Here is a 16,364-nt window from a genome sequence, read left to right as displayed (position 1 = left end):
CCTTTAATTAAAGTGCGGGGAATATAATTTAGTTTAAAAACGAAATAGAATTTTTAAAAGTAGTTTGAGAAAGAAAAACGCAGTTAACCCTGAATATAAAATTTATTCATTAAAAATAAGTTAAGAATTTCTAAATATAAAATGAAAAGAAAGTTTTAGTTTTGAATAACTAAAATTATTTTTTTCAATTTAAAAATTATGAATTTAGAAAATTATAAGATCTTTCATATTAGTTATGAAGAAACCAATTTTATACGTAAAAAAAATTATTTCATTTTTTATGCATTTAAATGAAAAAAAAATTGGGGAAGGAGATTTTATATAGAAGTTGTTAGTGGATTTTGTGAAGTGACAAGGAGAAAGCAGAAAATCGAAAGTAAGAAATAATAGGAAATAGAGATATTTGATCCTTGGCAGAAAGCATGAGGTTGGTGACATGCAGAAGAAGAAGAAGAAGAAGAAGATGATGCATATAAAGGGAGGTTTGAAGGCCGAGAAGTGTCTAAAAGCAGTGAGTTAAAAGAGTGTTGCTATAGTCACCTGAACAGCTGGAAGAAGTGCGAAAATATAGAAAATAAAGTTCGTGATTCCCAAGAGCTTTGAAAAATTGTGAGTTATTTTGTATAGATCCGAAATATTGAGTCCCAAGACAGAAAAGAAAAGAGAGTGTTGTATTTTAATAGGCGAGTCCATGTTAGAGCTTGGTGAGTGGTGATGGGCACAGTAGAAATGATGATTGCAATCCACATGAAGGCTTTGGTCTTTTTCCTTTGCCTCTTTCTCCCCTCATTGCCCAAACACTTGCTAAGCTGTGAGACACCTTCACCTCATGTCTCTTCCTACCATTGCATTGAAAATCTCTCACACAACCAATGTGCAACATTTGCACTCTTTCTCACAAACTCCTATTACTCCTCTCTCTCCAACCTCACCACTTACTTGGGACTCAATAAGTTTCTGCTAGCACAAGCAAATGGCTTCTCTGCAGACACTGACTTCCTCTCCCACCACCAACCCCTTCTCATTCCAATCCATTGCAAATGCAAAGCTGGCTTCTCTCATGCTCACCTAACCAAAACTGCTATCAAAGGTGAGAGCTTCTATGACATTGCTCAATCACTTGAGGGCTTGACAACCTGCAAGGCTATTAGGGACAACAACCCTGGTGTCTCACCTTGGAATCTTGATGACAGAGTCAGATTGATTATCCCATTGAGATGTTCTTGCCCCTTTTCATCACAACTTACACCTCAACCAAAGTTTCTCCTTTCTTATCCTGTTACTCAAGGTGATACAATTTCTAGTTTGGCCTCCAAGTTTAATATCACTCAACAAGCTATTGTCTCTGCTAATCACATATCATCATCACAAGGTTTCACCCCTGGAACTTCTCTTCCACCCTTTACCTCTATTCTCATTCCTCTCAATGCTAAGCCTGTCATTGGTCCTTTGCTTAAACCCAAGGAACCCAATTCTGGCTTTCAACCAACCAGCATCCCTGTAAAAAGTCCACACAACAAGTCACCAATGTGGAAGACTGAATTGTTCATTGGCCTTGCTGGGGTTGCACTTGGAGTCTGCATTGCTCTTGCTGCAGCCTTTTTCTTCATCAGATTGAAGCACAAGAAGGGGGATGGGAGTTCATGCAAAGAAGGAGATATGGAGCTGCAACATCTGAATCAGAGTGTGAGAACCACCTCCACCAGTGACAAGAAAGTTTCGTTTGAAGGGTCTCAGGATACCCTTGATGTGAAAATCGTTGATGCCACATCGCGCAAGATGTTGCTGGAGACATACACTATTGAGAACATCAGAAAAGCAACTGAAGATTTCAGCTCAAGCAACCACATTGAGGGATCTGTATATCACGGTCGTCTGAATGGGAAGAACATGGCTGTCAAGAGAACAAAGGCAGAAACAGTGTTAAAGATAGATCTTGGCCTTTTCCATGATGCACTTCACCACCACCCCAACATACTTAGGCTTCTTGGAACAAGCGTGGCAGAGGGGAAGGAGCAAGAAGAGTCATTTTTAGTTTTTGAGTATGCCAAAAATGGTTCATTGAAAGATTGGCTCCATGGTGGATTAGCCATCAAGAACCAATTCATTGCTTCCTGCTACTGTTTTCTCACATGGAGCCAAAGGCTGAGGATCTGCCTTGATGTGGCCAGTGCCTTGCAGTATATGCACCATGTAATGAATCCCTGCTATGTGCATAGAAATGTTAAGAGCAGGAACATCTTTCTGGATGAAGAATTTGGTGCCAAGTTAGGGAATTTTGGTACGGCAGATTGTGTTGAGCATGACACTGAGGATCCACATTTCTATTCCACCAACCCTGCCTCATGGAGCCTTGGTTATTTGGCACCTGAATACGTGCACCAAGGCATAATTGCCCCAAGCATCGATATCTTTGCCTATGGGGTGGTTTTGTTAGAGGTTTTATCTGGTCAAACTCCTATAAGCAGGCCCAATGAGAAGGGAGAAGGAAGCATCTGGCTCACAGATAAAATAAAGTCCATTTTGGTGTCTGAAAATGTGAATGAACTAAGGGGGTGGATAGACAGTGCATTAGGGGAGAACTATTCATTTGATGCAGCTGTGAGCATTGTCAACATTGCAAGAGCTTGTGTGGAGGAAGATTCTTGTTTGAGACCAAGTGCAAGGGAAATTGTTGAGAAGCTATCGAGATTGGTGGAGGAATTACCAGAAGGAGAACAACACATGTTAATGAGTGAAAGCTCAAGCAAACCTCTGGTGAAGGCAGTGGAAAACAGTCTTGAGTAATCCACTCAAGGAAGGAATCCAAGTAGTTCTACTGATCCTAGTTTTGAACATCATATAAAAATCTTGTTGATTTTTCTTCCTACAGGTAATGCCTACCTGAAATGCTCCTTTTTTATGTATGTAATTACTGTAACAAATCAGAATAAGATACAAAATTGTGTCCTTATAAGATCCTGCATCTGCTCTTGACAGAGAAAGATTCATTTTAATAGCATATTGCAGAAGTAAGTATTCTTATATGATTGGAACTCGGAACATGCGATGCTGGCCAAAAGCCTGATGACCCTAGCAAGCAATCTGTCAGACCTTTCTATATGTGGAGAAGTCATAGAATGAATGTCATATAATCACTCTTTAACAATCTTGTTTGAATTATGGCAAAGAAAAAAAAATCAGGAAAGAGGAAGAAGGGAAACAAAATAAGTTGAAATATTCTGAGATGAATGCAAAGACCAGATCAACAATGTTTACATTTCCAATTGTTAAAGACTAAAAGCAAACTAACAATTTAAGAGATATAATTATCAATAACTAGTAACTTGCTCCTCAGGTAAAAGTAGTTACTGATTCACATGCTATTCAAGTTCCTGGAATAAAAGTGTTGGACTATTATTAATTTATTTGCTCATTAAGTTGAAATAAAAATGTAAATGTACAGGTAATACAAAAATGAATATTTAGTACTCATCCTTACCTTTTTAAGGATTGTAAACTTCAATCTTTTAGCTTAGGAACTTGAACTTGTTGATGAGTACTGCATTGGTCAAAAATCCCCAACTTGGTTTTCGGTTTTATAGTAAACAAGAGTGACAACTCCACTTCTCTACACTCCATTTTTCGGTTTTATTTCTTTTCAATCTCCAAGTTTTTTTTTTTTTTTTAAATGTTCTTGGTATATTTTTGTCGACAAAAGACGACATCATGTTCTGCTTGATTGATTTCAATACCTCGAAAGAAGGTTACTAAATTGAGAGACTTTATATCAAACACCACCATCGTCTCTTTCTTGAATTTCTTAACAAGGCTTGAGGTGTTTTTTGTTCCAATAAGATCATGTACTTATAGTTAGATGATAAGAACATCAACATCATCTAATTTGACATATAATGTTAACTCTCACAAGCTTTAGGAAAATCCTATGCTCAACAAATGTTTATTAATTTTGTTGAACCAAGCTCAAAGGCTTGTTTTAGCTTGTAAGAAGACTTCTTCAAAAGATAAACCTTATATTTTCCATTTCCTTTAGAGATCCTTGGGGTTGCCAAACATTTTTATTTCTTAAGAAACCACTTAAAAAATGTTAATTTGCATCAAGTTGATACAACCAACAATTATAGATGGTTCTAATCAAGCAACAATTATAGATGATTCTAATCAAGCAACCAATGCAAATGTATCTGAGTAATCCACACAAAAAAACATGAGTATAATCGTTCATTGCAAGTCTGGTCTTTTGTTTATTATAAAATCATTATCATTAAACTTAGAGAAGGCATAAGTAGGCTCTAGAAGTTGGCATGACAAGAATTTTCTTAATTAATGATGGATTATTACCGACGAAAGTGAATTCATCCATAAAGTCAAATTTATCAACAAATATTTTCTTCGATAGCAAATTCATTGGTAAAATCTGTTGGCAATATTTGTTGGTAAATTACAATTAGTCAATAAGATTTGTTGGTAAATTACCAAAGGATATTTTTGTCGATAACTTATAATTATAGTTATCAACGACAAAAGCCGTCAACAAAGTTCGTCCATACCATTCATTGGTAAATTACAATTTTTATATTACTGACAAATATTATAGTCAATAACTTATCATTAAAATTATCGACGATATTTTTCTGTCTGTAAATCCATTGGCAACTTGGGTGGGGTTTATTGTATATTAAGGGAGACGGGTGAGAAGAAGAAGAGGAAGAGGAAGAGAAGGAAGATGTGGAGGAGGAGGAGGAGGGGGTGGAAGCTCTGTAGTGAGTTAGCAGTGACTAGGTGGTGATGCATTCATGGCTCAGTGGTGATTCGACGGTGACTCGACATTGAAATGAAGGTGCAAGGGTGGTTGATAGAGTTAGAGAAGCAGGTGGAGGAAGAGGAAATGGAAGAGGAAGAGAAATAAGAGGAGGATGAGGATGAGTTGAAGGTTGCAGTGGTGGTGACCTAAGTGTATTAGACGATCCAAGTGTCTAGACAACCTAAGTCACTACGTTAGACAACTAAGGTGTTAGACGACCAAGGGTTAAACTTAAGACAACTTAAGTTAGTAGAAGACCTAAGTGTCAGACGACCAAGGTATGAGACGGTCCAAAGCAAGTCATTAGATGACCTAAGTGTCAGACAACCTTTAATGCTGAAAATTTTATAGCATGTTGTGATGACCTGAAACAGGTTTTTGATATTTGATTAATCATGCAAAAACAATAAATTGAATCAAGTGTTTGAAACAAATATTCAATAAACTAAATTACAATGAATACTATCATTCTAGAAGAAGAAGGTTTTTTTAGTCAAATACTTGAATGAAATTAATATTGAGAAATATCTGATGAATGAACGATTTGATTGGGAATGAAATATATTATTGCTCTAATGATCCAAATGCATAATCAAGTTGCACATAATTTACTTAACTAGACAATTTATGCACATTAAAGAGATCAAAATTCAAAATCAAGTTTAAGCTCAATCTCAAAAGGAAAGAAGATATCCTGAAAAGCATTACATGATTTAGAATTGAAGTCTTGAAGAATGAAGTTGAAGATTCAAACTGAAGAATCAAATTAAAGAATTGATCAAGTCATTCTATATATCAAGAAGATTATAATGAAAAGCTACAATTCAAAGTCTCAACAACTAGCTTAAGCAAGATCTATATAACAAGGTTAAGCCATACATGAAGTACACAAACAAAAGGAAAGAGAAAGAACAAAATGATGTAAATTTGTCATATATATATATATATATATATATATATATATATATATATATATAGTGTCTTAGAGAAATTGGGTTGAGAGCTTGAATGTTGTAATATCCTTCATTGAATGAAGTTGTAACTTGTGAGCTTTGTTGTACACTTGTGATGAGAAGTGTCATTTGCTTATTATTGTAATTGAGAGTTTGTGATCTCAAGGGGAGATTGAGAAGGATACCTGGAGAGTTCTATGTTACATGTCTAACGTTGTTTTACTTCTAACCAAAGCGTTCCTCGTCTAACAGAGTGAGTGTGTTTTGTTATCATAAAAACTTCATTAGCTCAAAGGGGCTTATCTACTTGAACAAACATGTCCCCAAACTTATACAAAAGAAGAGTGAAAGCTTCACTTACTCGACTTTCATTTGTACATGGTTCAAAATAACCTTTATCACCACAACTCTAAAGATGCTTCAAGACCTTTACTCAAAAGAGCACTACATTGGAGTTCAAGAGATAAACGAGAGAAAGAAGATAAGAATAATTTTTAGAGAGAGATTTATAGTTCAAGCCTTTGACAACAATAAAATAATACTACGCTAATCAAGTTCCACGACATGACAGTTAATTCTCCCTTATCTACACATGTCTCATCCACTCTCACTCACATACTCTACCTTTTCTACTAATGCATAGCCTACTTAGCTTAAAAGCTCAACGTCTGATGCATTCACTAGCACACTATCAAAGACCGTGTCCATACATGCTTTATCTGGTAATCCAACTTCTACTTTTCTCATTAACATTGCATCTCCTACACTCAATCACATAACGTCTACACAATGTCTACTTTGTGCAAGTACCCAACGTATGCCCAGTGCAATCACATATAACATCTGGCTAGTGTATCTCACTATAAGAAAATACCATATTACTGACAAAATTATACCAATGATAAAATATCATTTACTAACAGATTTTATTGATGGAAAAAAAATATATGTTGGTAAAACAAAACTTACTACATATTTTAGGATTTTAGTTATTAAAGAAAGGGTTAACTATATTTTTGGTCTCTAAACTATTAAGTGATTTTGGTTTTAGTCATTCTTTCAAAGTTTATTCCAATTAGGCCCTTGTCCTTTTGAAATTCATGGAATCAGTACTTAATGGCCAACAACGTTTATGTTTCTTATGACGTGGCAAACAGAATGCCATGTCACCACTCCGTTTTAATGACACATGGAAAATAAAATATGAAAACATGATTTTTTTTTATGCAACACGTATGAAATTAGTTTTATCATCTTCCTCGCCTAGATTAGCATTCATACATACGTCATTCCCATAATTTTTTCTTTCACTGAAACCATTATTACATGCCACTATCAAGACCTATACCAATATTTTCATCTTCAACCTTGCGCACAACTTCATACTTCATTCTTCATTTTTGTTTCCCTCTATTATTGACCACTTTCAACCTGCTCACAACGATCACCATCATTCCCCAAAAAATATAGAACCTGATGAAGGATTATATTGTTTCCTTTTAAGATTATTGAATATGGTGTGAGTTGATTAAGAAAGCTAAGTGAAATCCCCACTGGACATTAAGATAGCAAGCTATCTAGATGTGAAGGTTCCTTTCACAAAGCTCAAGAGAAGAAGATGATGGATGGATTCAAAACAAAAAGGAAATGGAAAGCACATAAACCATAGAAAACCAAGAACAATTAAAGGAAGAAGAAAACGTAAAATGGATAGGAAAGAAATGGTAAAAATGTGAGAAGCACGCCACTACAAGGCTAGGCTAGAAGCCATGGCAACCTTGAAGATGAGTGGATGTGTGCCGCCACTTGCTATGCAAGATAAGGCTTAAAAGTATTCACTCCCTAGGGAGGAAACTCTCACAAATGGTTGAGACACAAGAGTGTTTTTACTTCAAAATGTTCAACCCTTTTACATGTCTAGGAGCACCCCTTATATAGAAGAGTTTAGGGGCCTCTAAGCAAATAAAAGATACCTAAGGATGTCTCTACAAAAACCTAACCCTAGCTTCTAGAAACTAGGTCAAATAAGGTTACAAAAATGAGAGACAAAAGAGCTAACTATTGTGTGTGCAAGGCTAATTTCGTTCTAGCACAAAAGGAGACAAAGAATGTGTCTCATATGTCTCCAAAAAGTGGTCAAAGTGTGCTAAAAACAAAGGAGACCAAAGGTACATAGGTACACTTGCTTCATGCCTTTTACTTTATGCTTTATGCCTTTGCTTTACTCTCTCCTCCACATCATTTATGCTTCCCAATCACCATGCGCCACCTAGCATTGCTTTCTTACTCCTAATTAACCTACAAAGCAAATAAACATAGATTAGCATGTTGGCTTAAGTCAAGTCAACTATAGTCAACAAGTCAAACCTAGTCAAAGGTCAACAAGTCAACTAAAGTTGATTCAACAAAGTCAACTTAGGGAATAAAAAATAACAAACACAAATGAAAGGGATGAAGGATTAGTGAACTTCCTTTCTAAACATGCTTAGTCTTCTTAAGCATGTGCCTTCATCCTTGGTTGGGGTCAATCCTTCATCATCCTTCCCTTCTTGGAGAGAATTTGACCACAAATTCTTTAAGCCTTTGTAGATGGAGCTTGACTTGATTTGGGGGAGGTTTTGCACCTCCCTTTTATGAGCTCTTGTTCCATCTTTTCTAAGGGTACTACCCCTAGCTTTAGTTAGGCCATCCCTATTTTCTAGACCACTCTTCTTCTCATGCTTGCGCATTGGGTCTTCCTTTTGAGCCTTGCAAGAGAAGAAAGAATGGTGATGTCCATCTTGCTTTGAAAATATTTTTTTAGAGGCAAGTAACACTTTGGAGGTAACTTGCTCTTTTTCTTTTTCATCTTTTCTCTTATCTTTCACTTTATTTTTGTCCTCATTTGCTTGATTGGGTGAGAGAGGTAGGAGTGTGAACTTCTTGCCTTGGAAGGAGAAAGCATAGGTGTTAGCATGGCCATCATAAAAGACTATTCTATCAAATTGCCATGGCCTACCTAACAAAATATGAGTTTCTTCCATAGGCACAACATCACATAACACCTCATCTTTAAAATTTCCAATTGAAAAGTTAATGAGGACTTGTTGAGTTACTTTAATGTCTTCTTTCTTAAGCCATGATAGCTTGTAGGGCTTGGCATGAGGGATAGTTTTCAAGCCAAGCTTGTCCACAACCCTTGTGCTAGCCACATTTACACAACTTCCATTATCTATGAGGAGGGTACATAGTTTGTCTTTGATATGACACCTTGAATGAAAAAGGTTTTGTCTTTGAGAAGGGTCAAGTTCCTTGGAAACTTGTCTTAGTTGGTGCCTTATCATTAACAATCCACCTTCAAGGGGTTTAATCCTTTCACTTGAAGAAGAAGTGTGGGAAGAAGTACTTTTGGGGGAAGGGGGAGAGGTATGTTCACTCTCTACTTCTTTTTTAAGGTTTAAGGCCATGGTTCTTTTGGTGGGACAATTTGAAGCTATGTGCCCATATCCCAAACACTTAAAACATTTTATAGAACTTGTCCTTGTACCTTGAGAAGAATTAGGAGTTTCATTAGAAGGCCTAGACGAATTAGTCCTAGGAGGTGGGTTTTTGGAACTCTTGAGTGGTGATTTATCATGTTTTCTTTCTTTATCTTTCCAAGTACTAGAATAGTAGTCATTGTATGAACCACTCCTCTTGGCCTCTCTTTTCTTTTGCAATTGAGTTTCAACTTTGATGGCCAAATGTAAAACTTTGTCAAGAGAGGAGTACTCATATAACTCTACTAAATCTTGTATGTCCCTCCTTAAACCACTCACAAATCTAGCTACCTTTTCCTCTTCACTTTCAAATTGGAGTCCTACTTTTAGAAGCATGGACTCCATTAACTTGTAATATTCATCCACACACATGGACCCTTGTTGAAGCCTTTGGAGCTTCAAAAGAGTCTCCCTCCTATAGTAGGAAGGAACAAATCTAGCACGCATCAAATTTTTAAGGTCCCTCCAAGAAGTCGCGAGTGACTCTTGGTTAATATTGTCCATACATAATTGATGCCACCAAGTCATGGCATAATCCTCAAACTCTAAGACTACCAAATCTACTTGCTTTTGATGACTAACTACATGAATGGTAAAAATTTGGTCCACTTTTTGTTCCCACTCAATGTAGATGTTTGGGTCATTTTCTCCTTTGAACTTAGGAATCTTTGGAGTTTGCTTCTCTTGTGATGGTTTGCGCCTAGAATGCCCTCTTTTCCGAGCCTCTCTTTCTTGCTCCTTAGCTTCAAGCCTTTGAATGTGCTCTTGGATTCTTAGGTCACTTTGCTCTTTGTCCTTTCTCAATTGTTCAAAGGCCTCCTTCCTAGATAACTCCAAATCCCAAAGCAATCTCATCAATGTATTATTTTTGTTTGGTGTAGGTGCATTTGATGAACTTGCCATGATTCCTACAACAAAAGCACTCAAATCCGAGACAAAATAAATGGATTAGAGGTTAAACAACATGAAAACCGAGACCAAATCCAACCCAAATTGTAACCCAAGTGTTTAGATCACTCTCCCAAAGTAACAAGGCAAGGATAGCACTCAAAATCCACCAAAGGAGTGAAGCAAACACTTTTAAAAACTTGTTCAAAACCTTTCAAATGCAAGACAAGTGATTCGGCCACAACATCCCAAGAGTTTCAAGAAAAGAAAACTACTATGACACAACAAAGAACACCTAGTGACAAGCAAGAAAAGCACAAAAACAAGAAAGTTTAACTTCTAAGGAAATTTTGTTTTAAAGACAAAACTTGAACAAGACTAAAGCAATGAAAAACACTTTTAAAGACTCAATGGAAAGCATTTGAACAAGTCAAGATTATACCTCAAATTATGCATACACCCAGAAAGATCATAACCAAGTTAAAGCATGGAACTAATTTGCCAATATCACCCAAAATCCAAGTATAAAATTTGGTAGCATGACACCTAGTAAAAATGGCCAAATGGATTCACCAAGCAACACATTAGCTCTCGACCAAACTGTTTTTGGTCATGAAAATAATTTTTCTTTTCAAAACTAGGTACATAAGATGATGAGAAGGATATTTTAGAGTGTCTTGAACACTTAGTTCCTTAAAAATTAGGTCAAAATCAATTTCAAGGAGCATGCTACAACAAAAGGCATAGATCTCATGCAATAGCTCAAATACTTAGAAACAAGAATAAGAAAACTCAAAGAAGCATATGACATATGACTCAAACAAAAGTTAGACACATTTAAAGACTCAACATGACATACACAAAGACACAAACATGTAGCTACCATGCATTTAAACTCATGGATTTGAGACTCAAAGAGTAAGCATCAAAAGACATGTTATCCAACCACATTTAGGAGTAAGAAGAGTAACAAAAATAGTAGCCAAAATTGTCCAACATAACCTGAAAAACGTTGATTCGCGGTGATCTCGGCAGCTCTGACCTTTGCTCACTATTTCAATCATAACTCTCTCCACAAAACTCCAAATGCATTAGTTCTTTTTTTGTTAGAAACTAGACTAATAGAGTTTTCTTTGGACATCAAGAACGTAATTTTTGGACCACTGAGCAGGTGCAGTTTAATCTTTTAAAATCGTGAACAGTTTTTGCCAACATTATTTTTATGTGTACCATTCAAAGATAGCTACACAAGACAAGGTTAGAACATGAAAACACCATATTCAAGGACAACCTAGGCTCTAGATACCAAATGATGAAGGATTATATTGTTTCCTTTTAAGATTATTGAATATGGTGTGAGTTGATTAAGAAAGCTAAGTGAAATCCCCACTGGACATTAAGATAGCAAGCTATCTAGATGTGAAGGTTCCTTTCACAAAGCTCAAGAAAAGAAGATGATGGATGGATTCAAAACAAAAAGGAAATGGAAAGCACATAAACCATAGAAAACCAAGAATAATTAAAGGAAGAAGAAAACGTAAAATGGATAGGAAAGAAATGGTAAAAATGTGAGAAGCACGCCACTACAAGGCTAGGCTAGAAGCCATGGCAACCTTGAAGATGAGTGGATGTGTGTCGCCAATTGCTATGCAAGATAAGGCTTAAAAGTATTCACTCCCTAGGAAGGAAACTCTCACAAATGGTTGAGACACAAGAGTGTTTTTACTTCAAAATGTTCAACCCTTTTACATGTCTAGGAGCACCCCTTATATAGAAGAGTTTAGGGGCCTCTAAGCAAATAAAAGATACCTAAGGATGTCTCTACAAAAACCTAACCCTAGCTTCTAGAAACTAGGTCAAATAAGGTTACAAAAATGAGAGACAAAAGAGCTAACTATTGTGTGTGCAAGGCTAATTTCGTTCTAGCACAAAAGGAGACAAAGAATGTGTCTCATATGTCTCCAAAAAGTGGTCAAAGTGTGCTAAAAACAAAGGAGACCAAAGGTACATAGGTATACTTGCTTCATGCCTTTTACTTTATGCTTTATGCCTTTGCTTTACTCTCTCCTCCACATCATTTATGCTCCCCAATCACCATGCGCCACCTAGCATTGCTTTCTTACTCCTAATTAACCTACAAAGCAAATAAACATAGATTAGCATGTTAGCTTAAGTCAAGTCAACTATAGTCAACAAGTCAAACCTAGTCAAAGGTCAACAAGTCAACTAAAGTTGATTCAACTAAGTCAACTTAGGGAATAAAAAATAACAAACACAAATGAAAGGGATGAAGGATTAGTGAACTTCCTTTCTAAACATGCTTAGTCTTCTTAAGCATGTGCCTTCATCCTTGGTTGGGGTCAATCCTTCATCAGAACCCAAAACCCTCAACAATTAATACCCACTTGCAATAAACAACACAAACAACGCAACCAGAAAAATCAATTGACAAGAAGGGAAGTGATGAGCCTCCTTGAATGAACTTGACGGAAGAAAGAGTCTCTATGGAGTGTTTGAGTGGAAGCAAGTGTATAATGAAAGTTTGGATGGTGGTGGATTGAATAGTGATGCAAGAACTCTAAAGAGGTTCGGCTAACTTTAGATGAGGAAAGCTAGAGGAGGTTATAAGAGAATTCTCTAACTAGGTGGCTCTCAAAGGAAACTTTGTGGAGTAATCTCAACAACATAACTTTGCATCATTCAATTGTGATTTACAAGGGTGGGGAGGCTCTCATTTATAGTAGAGAGCAAGCTCCTAAATGAAAACCAAATACTAAAGGAAATGGAATGCAAATGAAGGTATCCATGTGAAGCACATGTGTCTAGACCTAGAGTTAGTTCTAAGATCCATGAAAAATGGATCACATGCTATGTGGATAGTTCACGCATTCCTTGTTTATCCCATGTGCTAAATGCTCAACTGATGGCTAAGCTTAGACACATTTTGGGCCTAGACTTTTGAAATTAGGCTTGATTGGATCCAATTGGAAAAGCTAGGTGAGAAATGATCCAAACTACTTCTAGACTTTTGCAATTTATTCAGAAAGCATGTCCTAAATAATTAGCCTAATTGAAATCTACTATAATGGACTAAAACAAGCCCATCATATCTTGACATCTTCCTTGGCCCAAGAAAATAACATTTGAAGTCCATGAATACCACTGGCTCCTTGAAGATCTATCTCCTCATGTATTTTTCTTAGCATCATTTGACAATAAGGGAAGGGATTCAATGTTTCCAAGAGAAAACTCAATCATTAAACACCTATGGCTGCCATATTTGAGTTGGACATTAAAGTGCAAGATGAAGTAGGAGAGATGCCGGCATTGCCTCTGACGGCAATGGCACGATGCGGCAACAACCCTGGTCTCGCTCGAAGAAGAAGAGAACCCTTATGTAGGGGAAAAAGAAGAGTATCGCCAATGGTACCAACAACGATCTGGTTCGTGCGTGGCTGCGACCTTGTCTTTGACCGTTGTGACCTAGAAGCGCCATTGTCAATAAGAGTTTCATGATGCTCTTTCCTGCCTCAATTTCTCAGTTTTTTTCTCATTTGATTCTCCCCAATGATTGTGTCTCTCTATTTAATAATAGGGAAGAGGAAGATGAGTGGAGGTTGAGGCTAGAAGAGAATGGAGGTGGTAATAGGTTCTGTGATTGTGTCCCGGGTGAAGAAAATTCAAGTAGAGAGGAAAAAGAAGATGGTTTCGATGGTGGGGTTCTATTTATGTATAATATGAATGGAGATTAATTTATTCATTTCTCTATGATTTTTTGTTCCTGTATGAGAATGAATTTTGGGTTTTTTCGATAGTTGGAAGATGAAGTCAAATCTAGGTGGAGAATAATAGATGTTGAAGATGGAAATGGAAAATGGGTTTTGTGTGTTGTTATCGTAGTGCGTTTGGAGAATGAAGATGTCCACTAACAAAGAAGAAGAAGAAGAAGATGAAATGGAAAACTAACTTCATTTTCTAAATTAAATAGTCTGCTACGTGTCCCAAATGAACAGCTAACGTGAGACTTCGTTTGGCGCGTTAAAAAAAACACTAACGTCATTAGCTATTAAGGACTAATTCCATGAATTTTGAAAGGACATGAACCTAACTAGAGCAAACTTTGAAAGAGGGACTAAAACTAAATCACTTAATAGTTTAGGGACCAAAAACATAGTTAACCTTTACAAAAACTACTTGTCGGCAATGGAACTTCTGATAAAAATAACTAGTAAATATTTCTGTCAATAAAATGAACGTCAAAGTTATAACTTTAGCTTTGACCATGTCATGGAAAAATTCGTTATGTTGTGGTGAAATTCACTGATAATTATTATTTTTTAAAATTCATTAGTAAAATCATTGTTATTTTAATTTTTTGAAAATTCGTCGGTAATTAATTTTTTAAGTAAATCCATCGGTAAGTATGTCGATAAAATGGGCACCAACTTTTCCACCAAATTTGATGATATATTTGTTATAAATTAAATAGAAATGAGTAGGAAGAAGAAGAAGACAAGAAGGACACACTAAGACTAACAATTCAATTGATTGAATACATTCATACCAGAAACTATATATAGAAAGCCTTTTAACCTGTTAAAACCCATTTTAACAGATTAAAAATGACACACTAAGACTAAGACATCTAACCTATGTCATATAGCCTACCAACATGATATAACACCATTACATTTAACACATTATTTCCAGATTTAATGCTATAGAAACATTATCTTCAAGCGGATCTTCATCAACCTTCATCAATGACATGCGATCTTCATGCACTTAGCTTTATGAAATCTTTGCATCAAGTTTGCTTGTGCCAAGACTTATTTGCTTTCTTCTTTGAACCATTTGGTTTTTACCACACTAGTTTTCCATATACATGTGTTGTTTGTGTGCTTTTATATTTTTTTGAGTCTTTCTTCATTTATATGGTTCAATCATGATGTTGTGTTGGGTCATTTTTAATTTTAAATTCGTCCATGTTGAGTCATGTGTAGTCATTTTTATGTGATTTTATCCTAGTTTGAGCTTAGCAAAAATCACAAAAATGTATGTTCAACTTATTTTTCAAAACTACACTATATGCATCCATTTGAGTGCTTTTACTCTCAATTTTTAGTTCATAATCTAGAATTTATTCTAAGACAACTAAGCCAAGTAAAAGAAAAAGGGTGAAAAAACTTTTCCCTCTTAAACAAGTTTATTTTTCGTAAACATGTTCATCCATCCTTTGTAAGGGTTATGGGCTCATCAACAAACACTACAACAATGGCGGTCATGACAACAATGGTGGTAGCGACAAAGGAGTAAGAGGAGGAAGAAGAAGAGGAGGAAGAAGATAAAAATGAAGAAGAGGAGAAGGAAGAAGAAGACCAAATTGTTATATATATCAACAAATTTTACTAATAGAAAAAAGTTTGTTAGTAGTTACCAAAATATATTTATCGACGGATTATGACAAATTTAAGTCTTCAGCAATTATCAACAAAATTTGGTATCCTTTAGTAAAATTTATCAACAATCATTTTATCAACATATCAACAAATTTTTTGCCATCGATAAGTTGACAATAATTTTGTTTTATTGACGACTTTTTGGGAATACTGACAAATTTTGACTATCGATAATACTATATTTTCAAGTGGTGAAATACATCTAGCATTTATTTCTCTTAACGGATATCACACTCCTTCAAACTTAGCCTCTTTCAAGACCTCGTCGAACCATAATCTTACCATTTTTCATGTCCTTTTGTTAATTCCTACACTTAACATTTTCAATATCCCGTCGTTTATTCTTACAATTAACATTTTCCATGTCCGTAAAGTGTTTCTTTGATTTATATTTAAGTTTGTGGAAGTAGGAATAGTTCTACCTAAATGTGGTGGACGCAAGATCAGTCTCGACTAAAGCATTCAAAATGTATTGAGATTTTTTGAGTCTTTACATTATTATGGATTATGGATTGTAGTTATTGAGGTCACACATTCATTTGGTATGCGTGGCTTCAAGGAAGTTATTTGTCCGCCAAATTATTTAGGATCACAATTGGGTTGGTTGTCTAATTTAATGAGAAATGGTTTTGAGTTTTCTAGAATTTATTGGAAGAAACTTCTACGATGATTTTATTGAAAATTGGACCCAAATACACCAATCTTTGATTTTAGAGGTTAAGAAACTAATCTTACGAGGCAA

The 16,364-nt window shown here is 35.8% G+C and overlaps 1 protein-coding gene across 1 annotated transcript; it reads left to right on the top strand.

The window, feature by feature from the left end:
* The first annotated feature begins 368 nt into the window (after positions 1 to 368).
* LOC114181345 (protein LYK2) lies at positions 369 to 3,071 on the top strand. The gene has a single exon (XM_028067774.1). It carries the CDS (start codon positions 715 to 717, stop codon positions 2,785 to 2,787), a length of 2,073 nt encoding a protein of 690 aa, XP_027923575.1. The 5' UTR covers positions 369 to 714; the 3' UTR covers positions 2,788 to 3,071.
* Positions 3,072 to 16,364: the final 13,293 nt, after the last annotated feature.

This window comes from Vigna unguiculata, chromosome 1 (genome assembly GCF_004118075.2).
Source record: "Vigna unguiculata cultivar IT97K-499-35 chromosome 1, ASM411807v1, whole genome shotgun sequence".
Lineage (NCBI taxonomy): Eukaryota > Viridiplantae > Streptophyta > Magnoliopsida > Fabales > Fabaceae > Vigna > Vigna unguiculata.
Note: the sequence above shows the minus strand (reverse complement) of the source record. Positions and strands in the feature narration are given on the sequence as shown.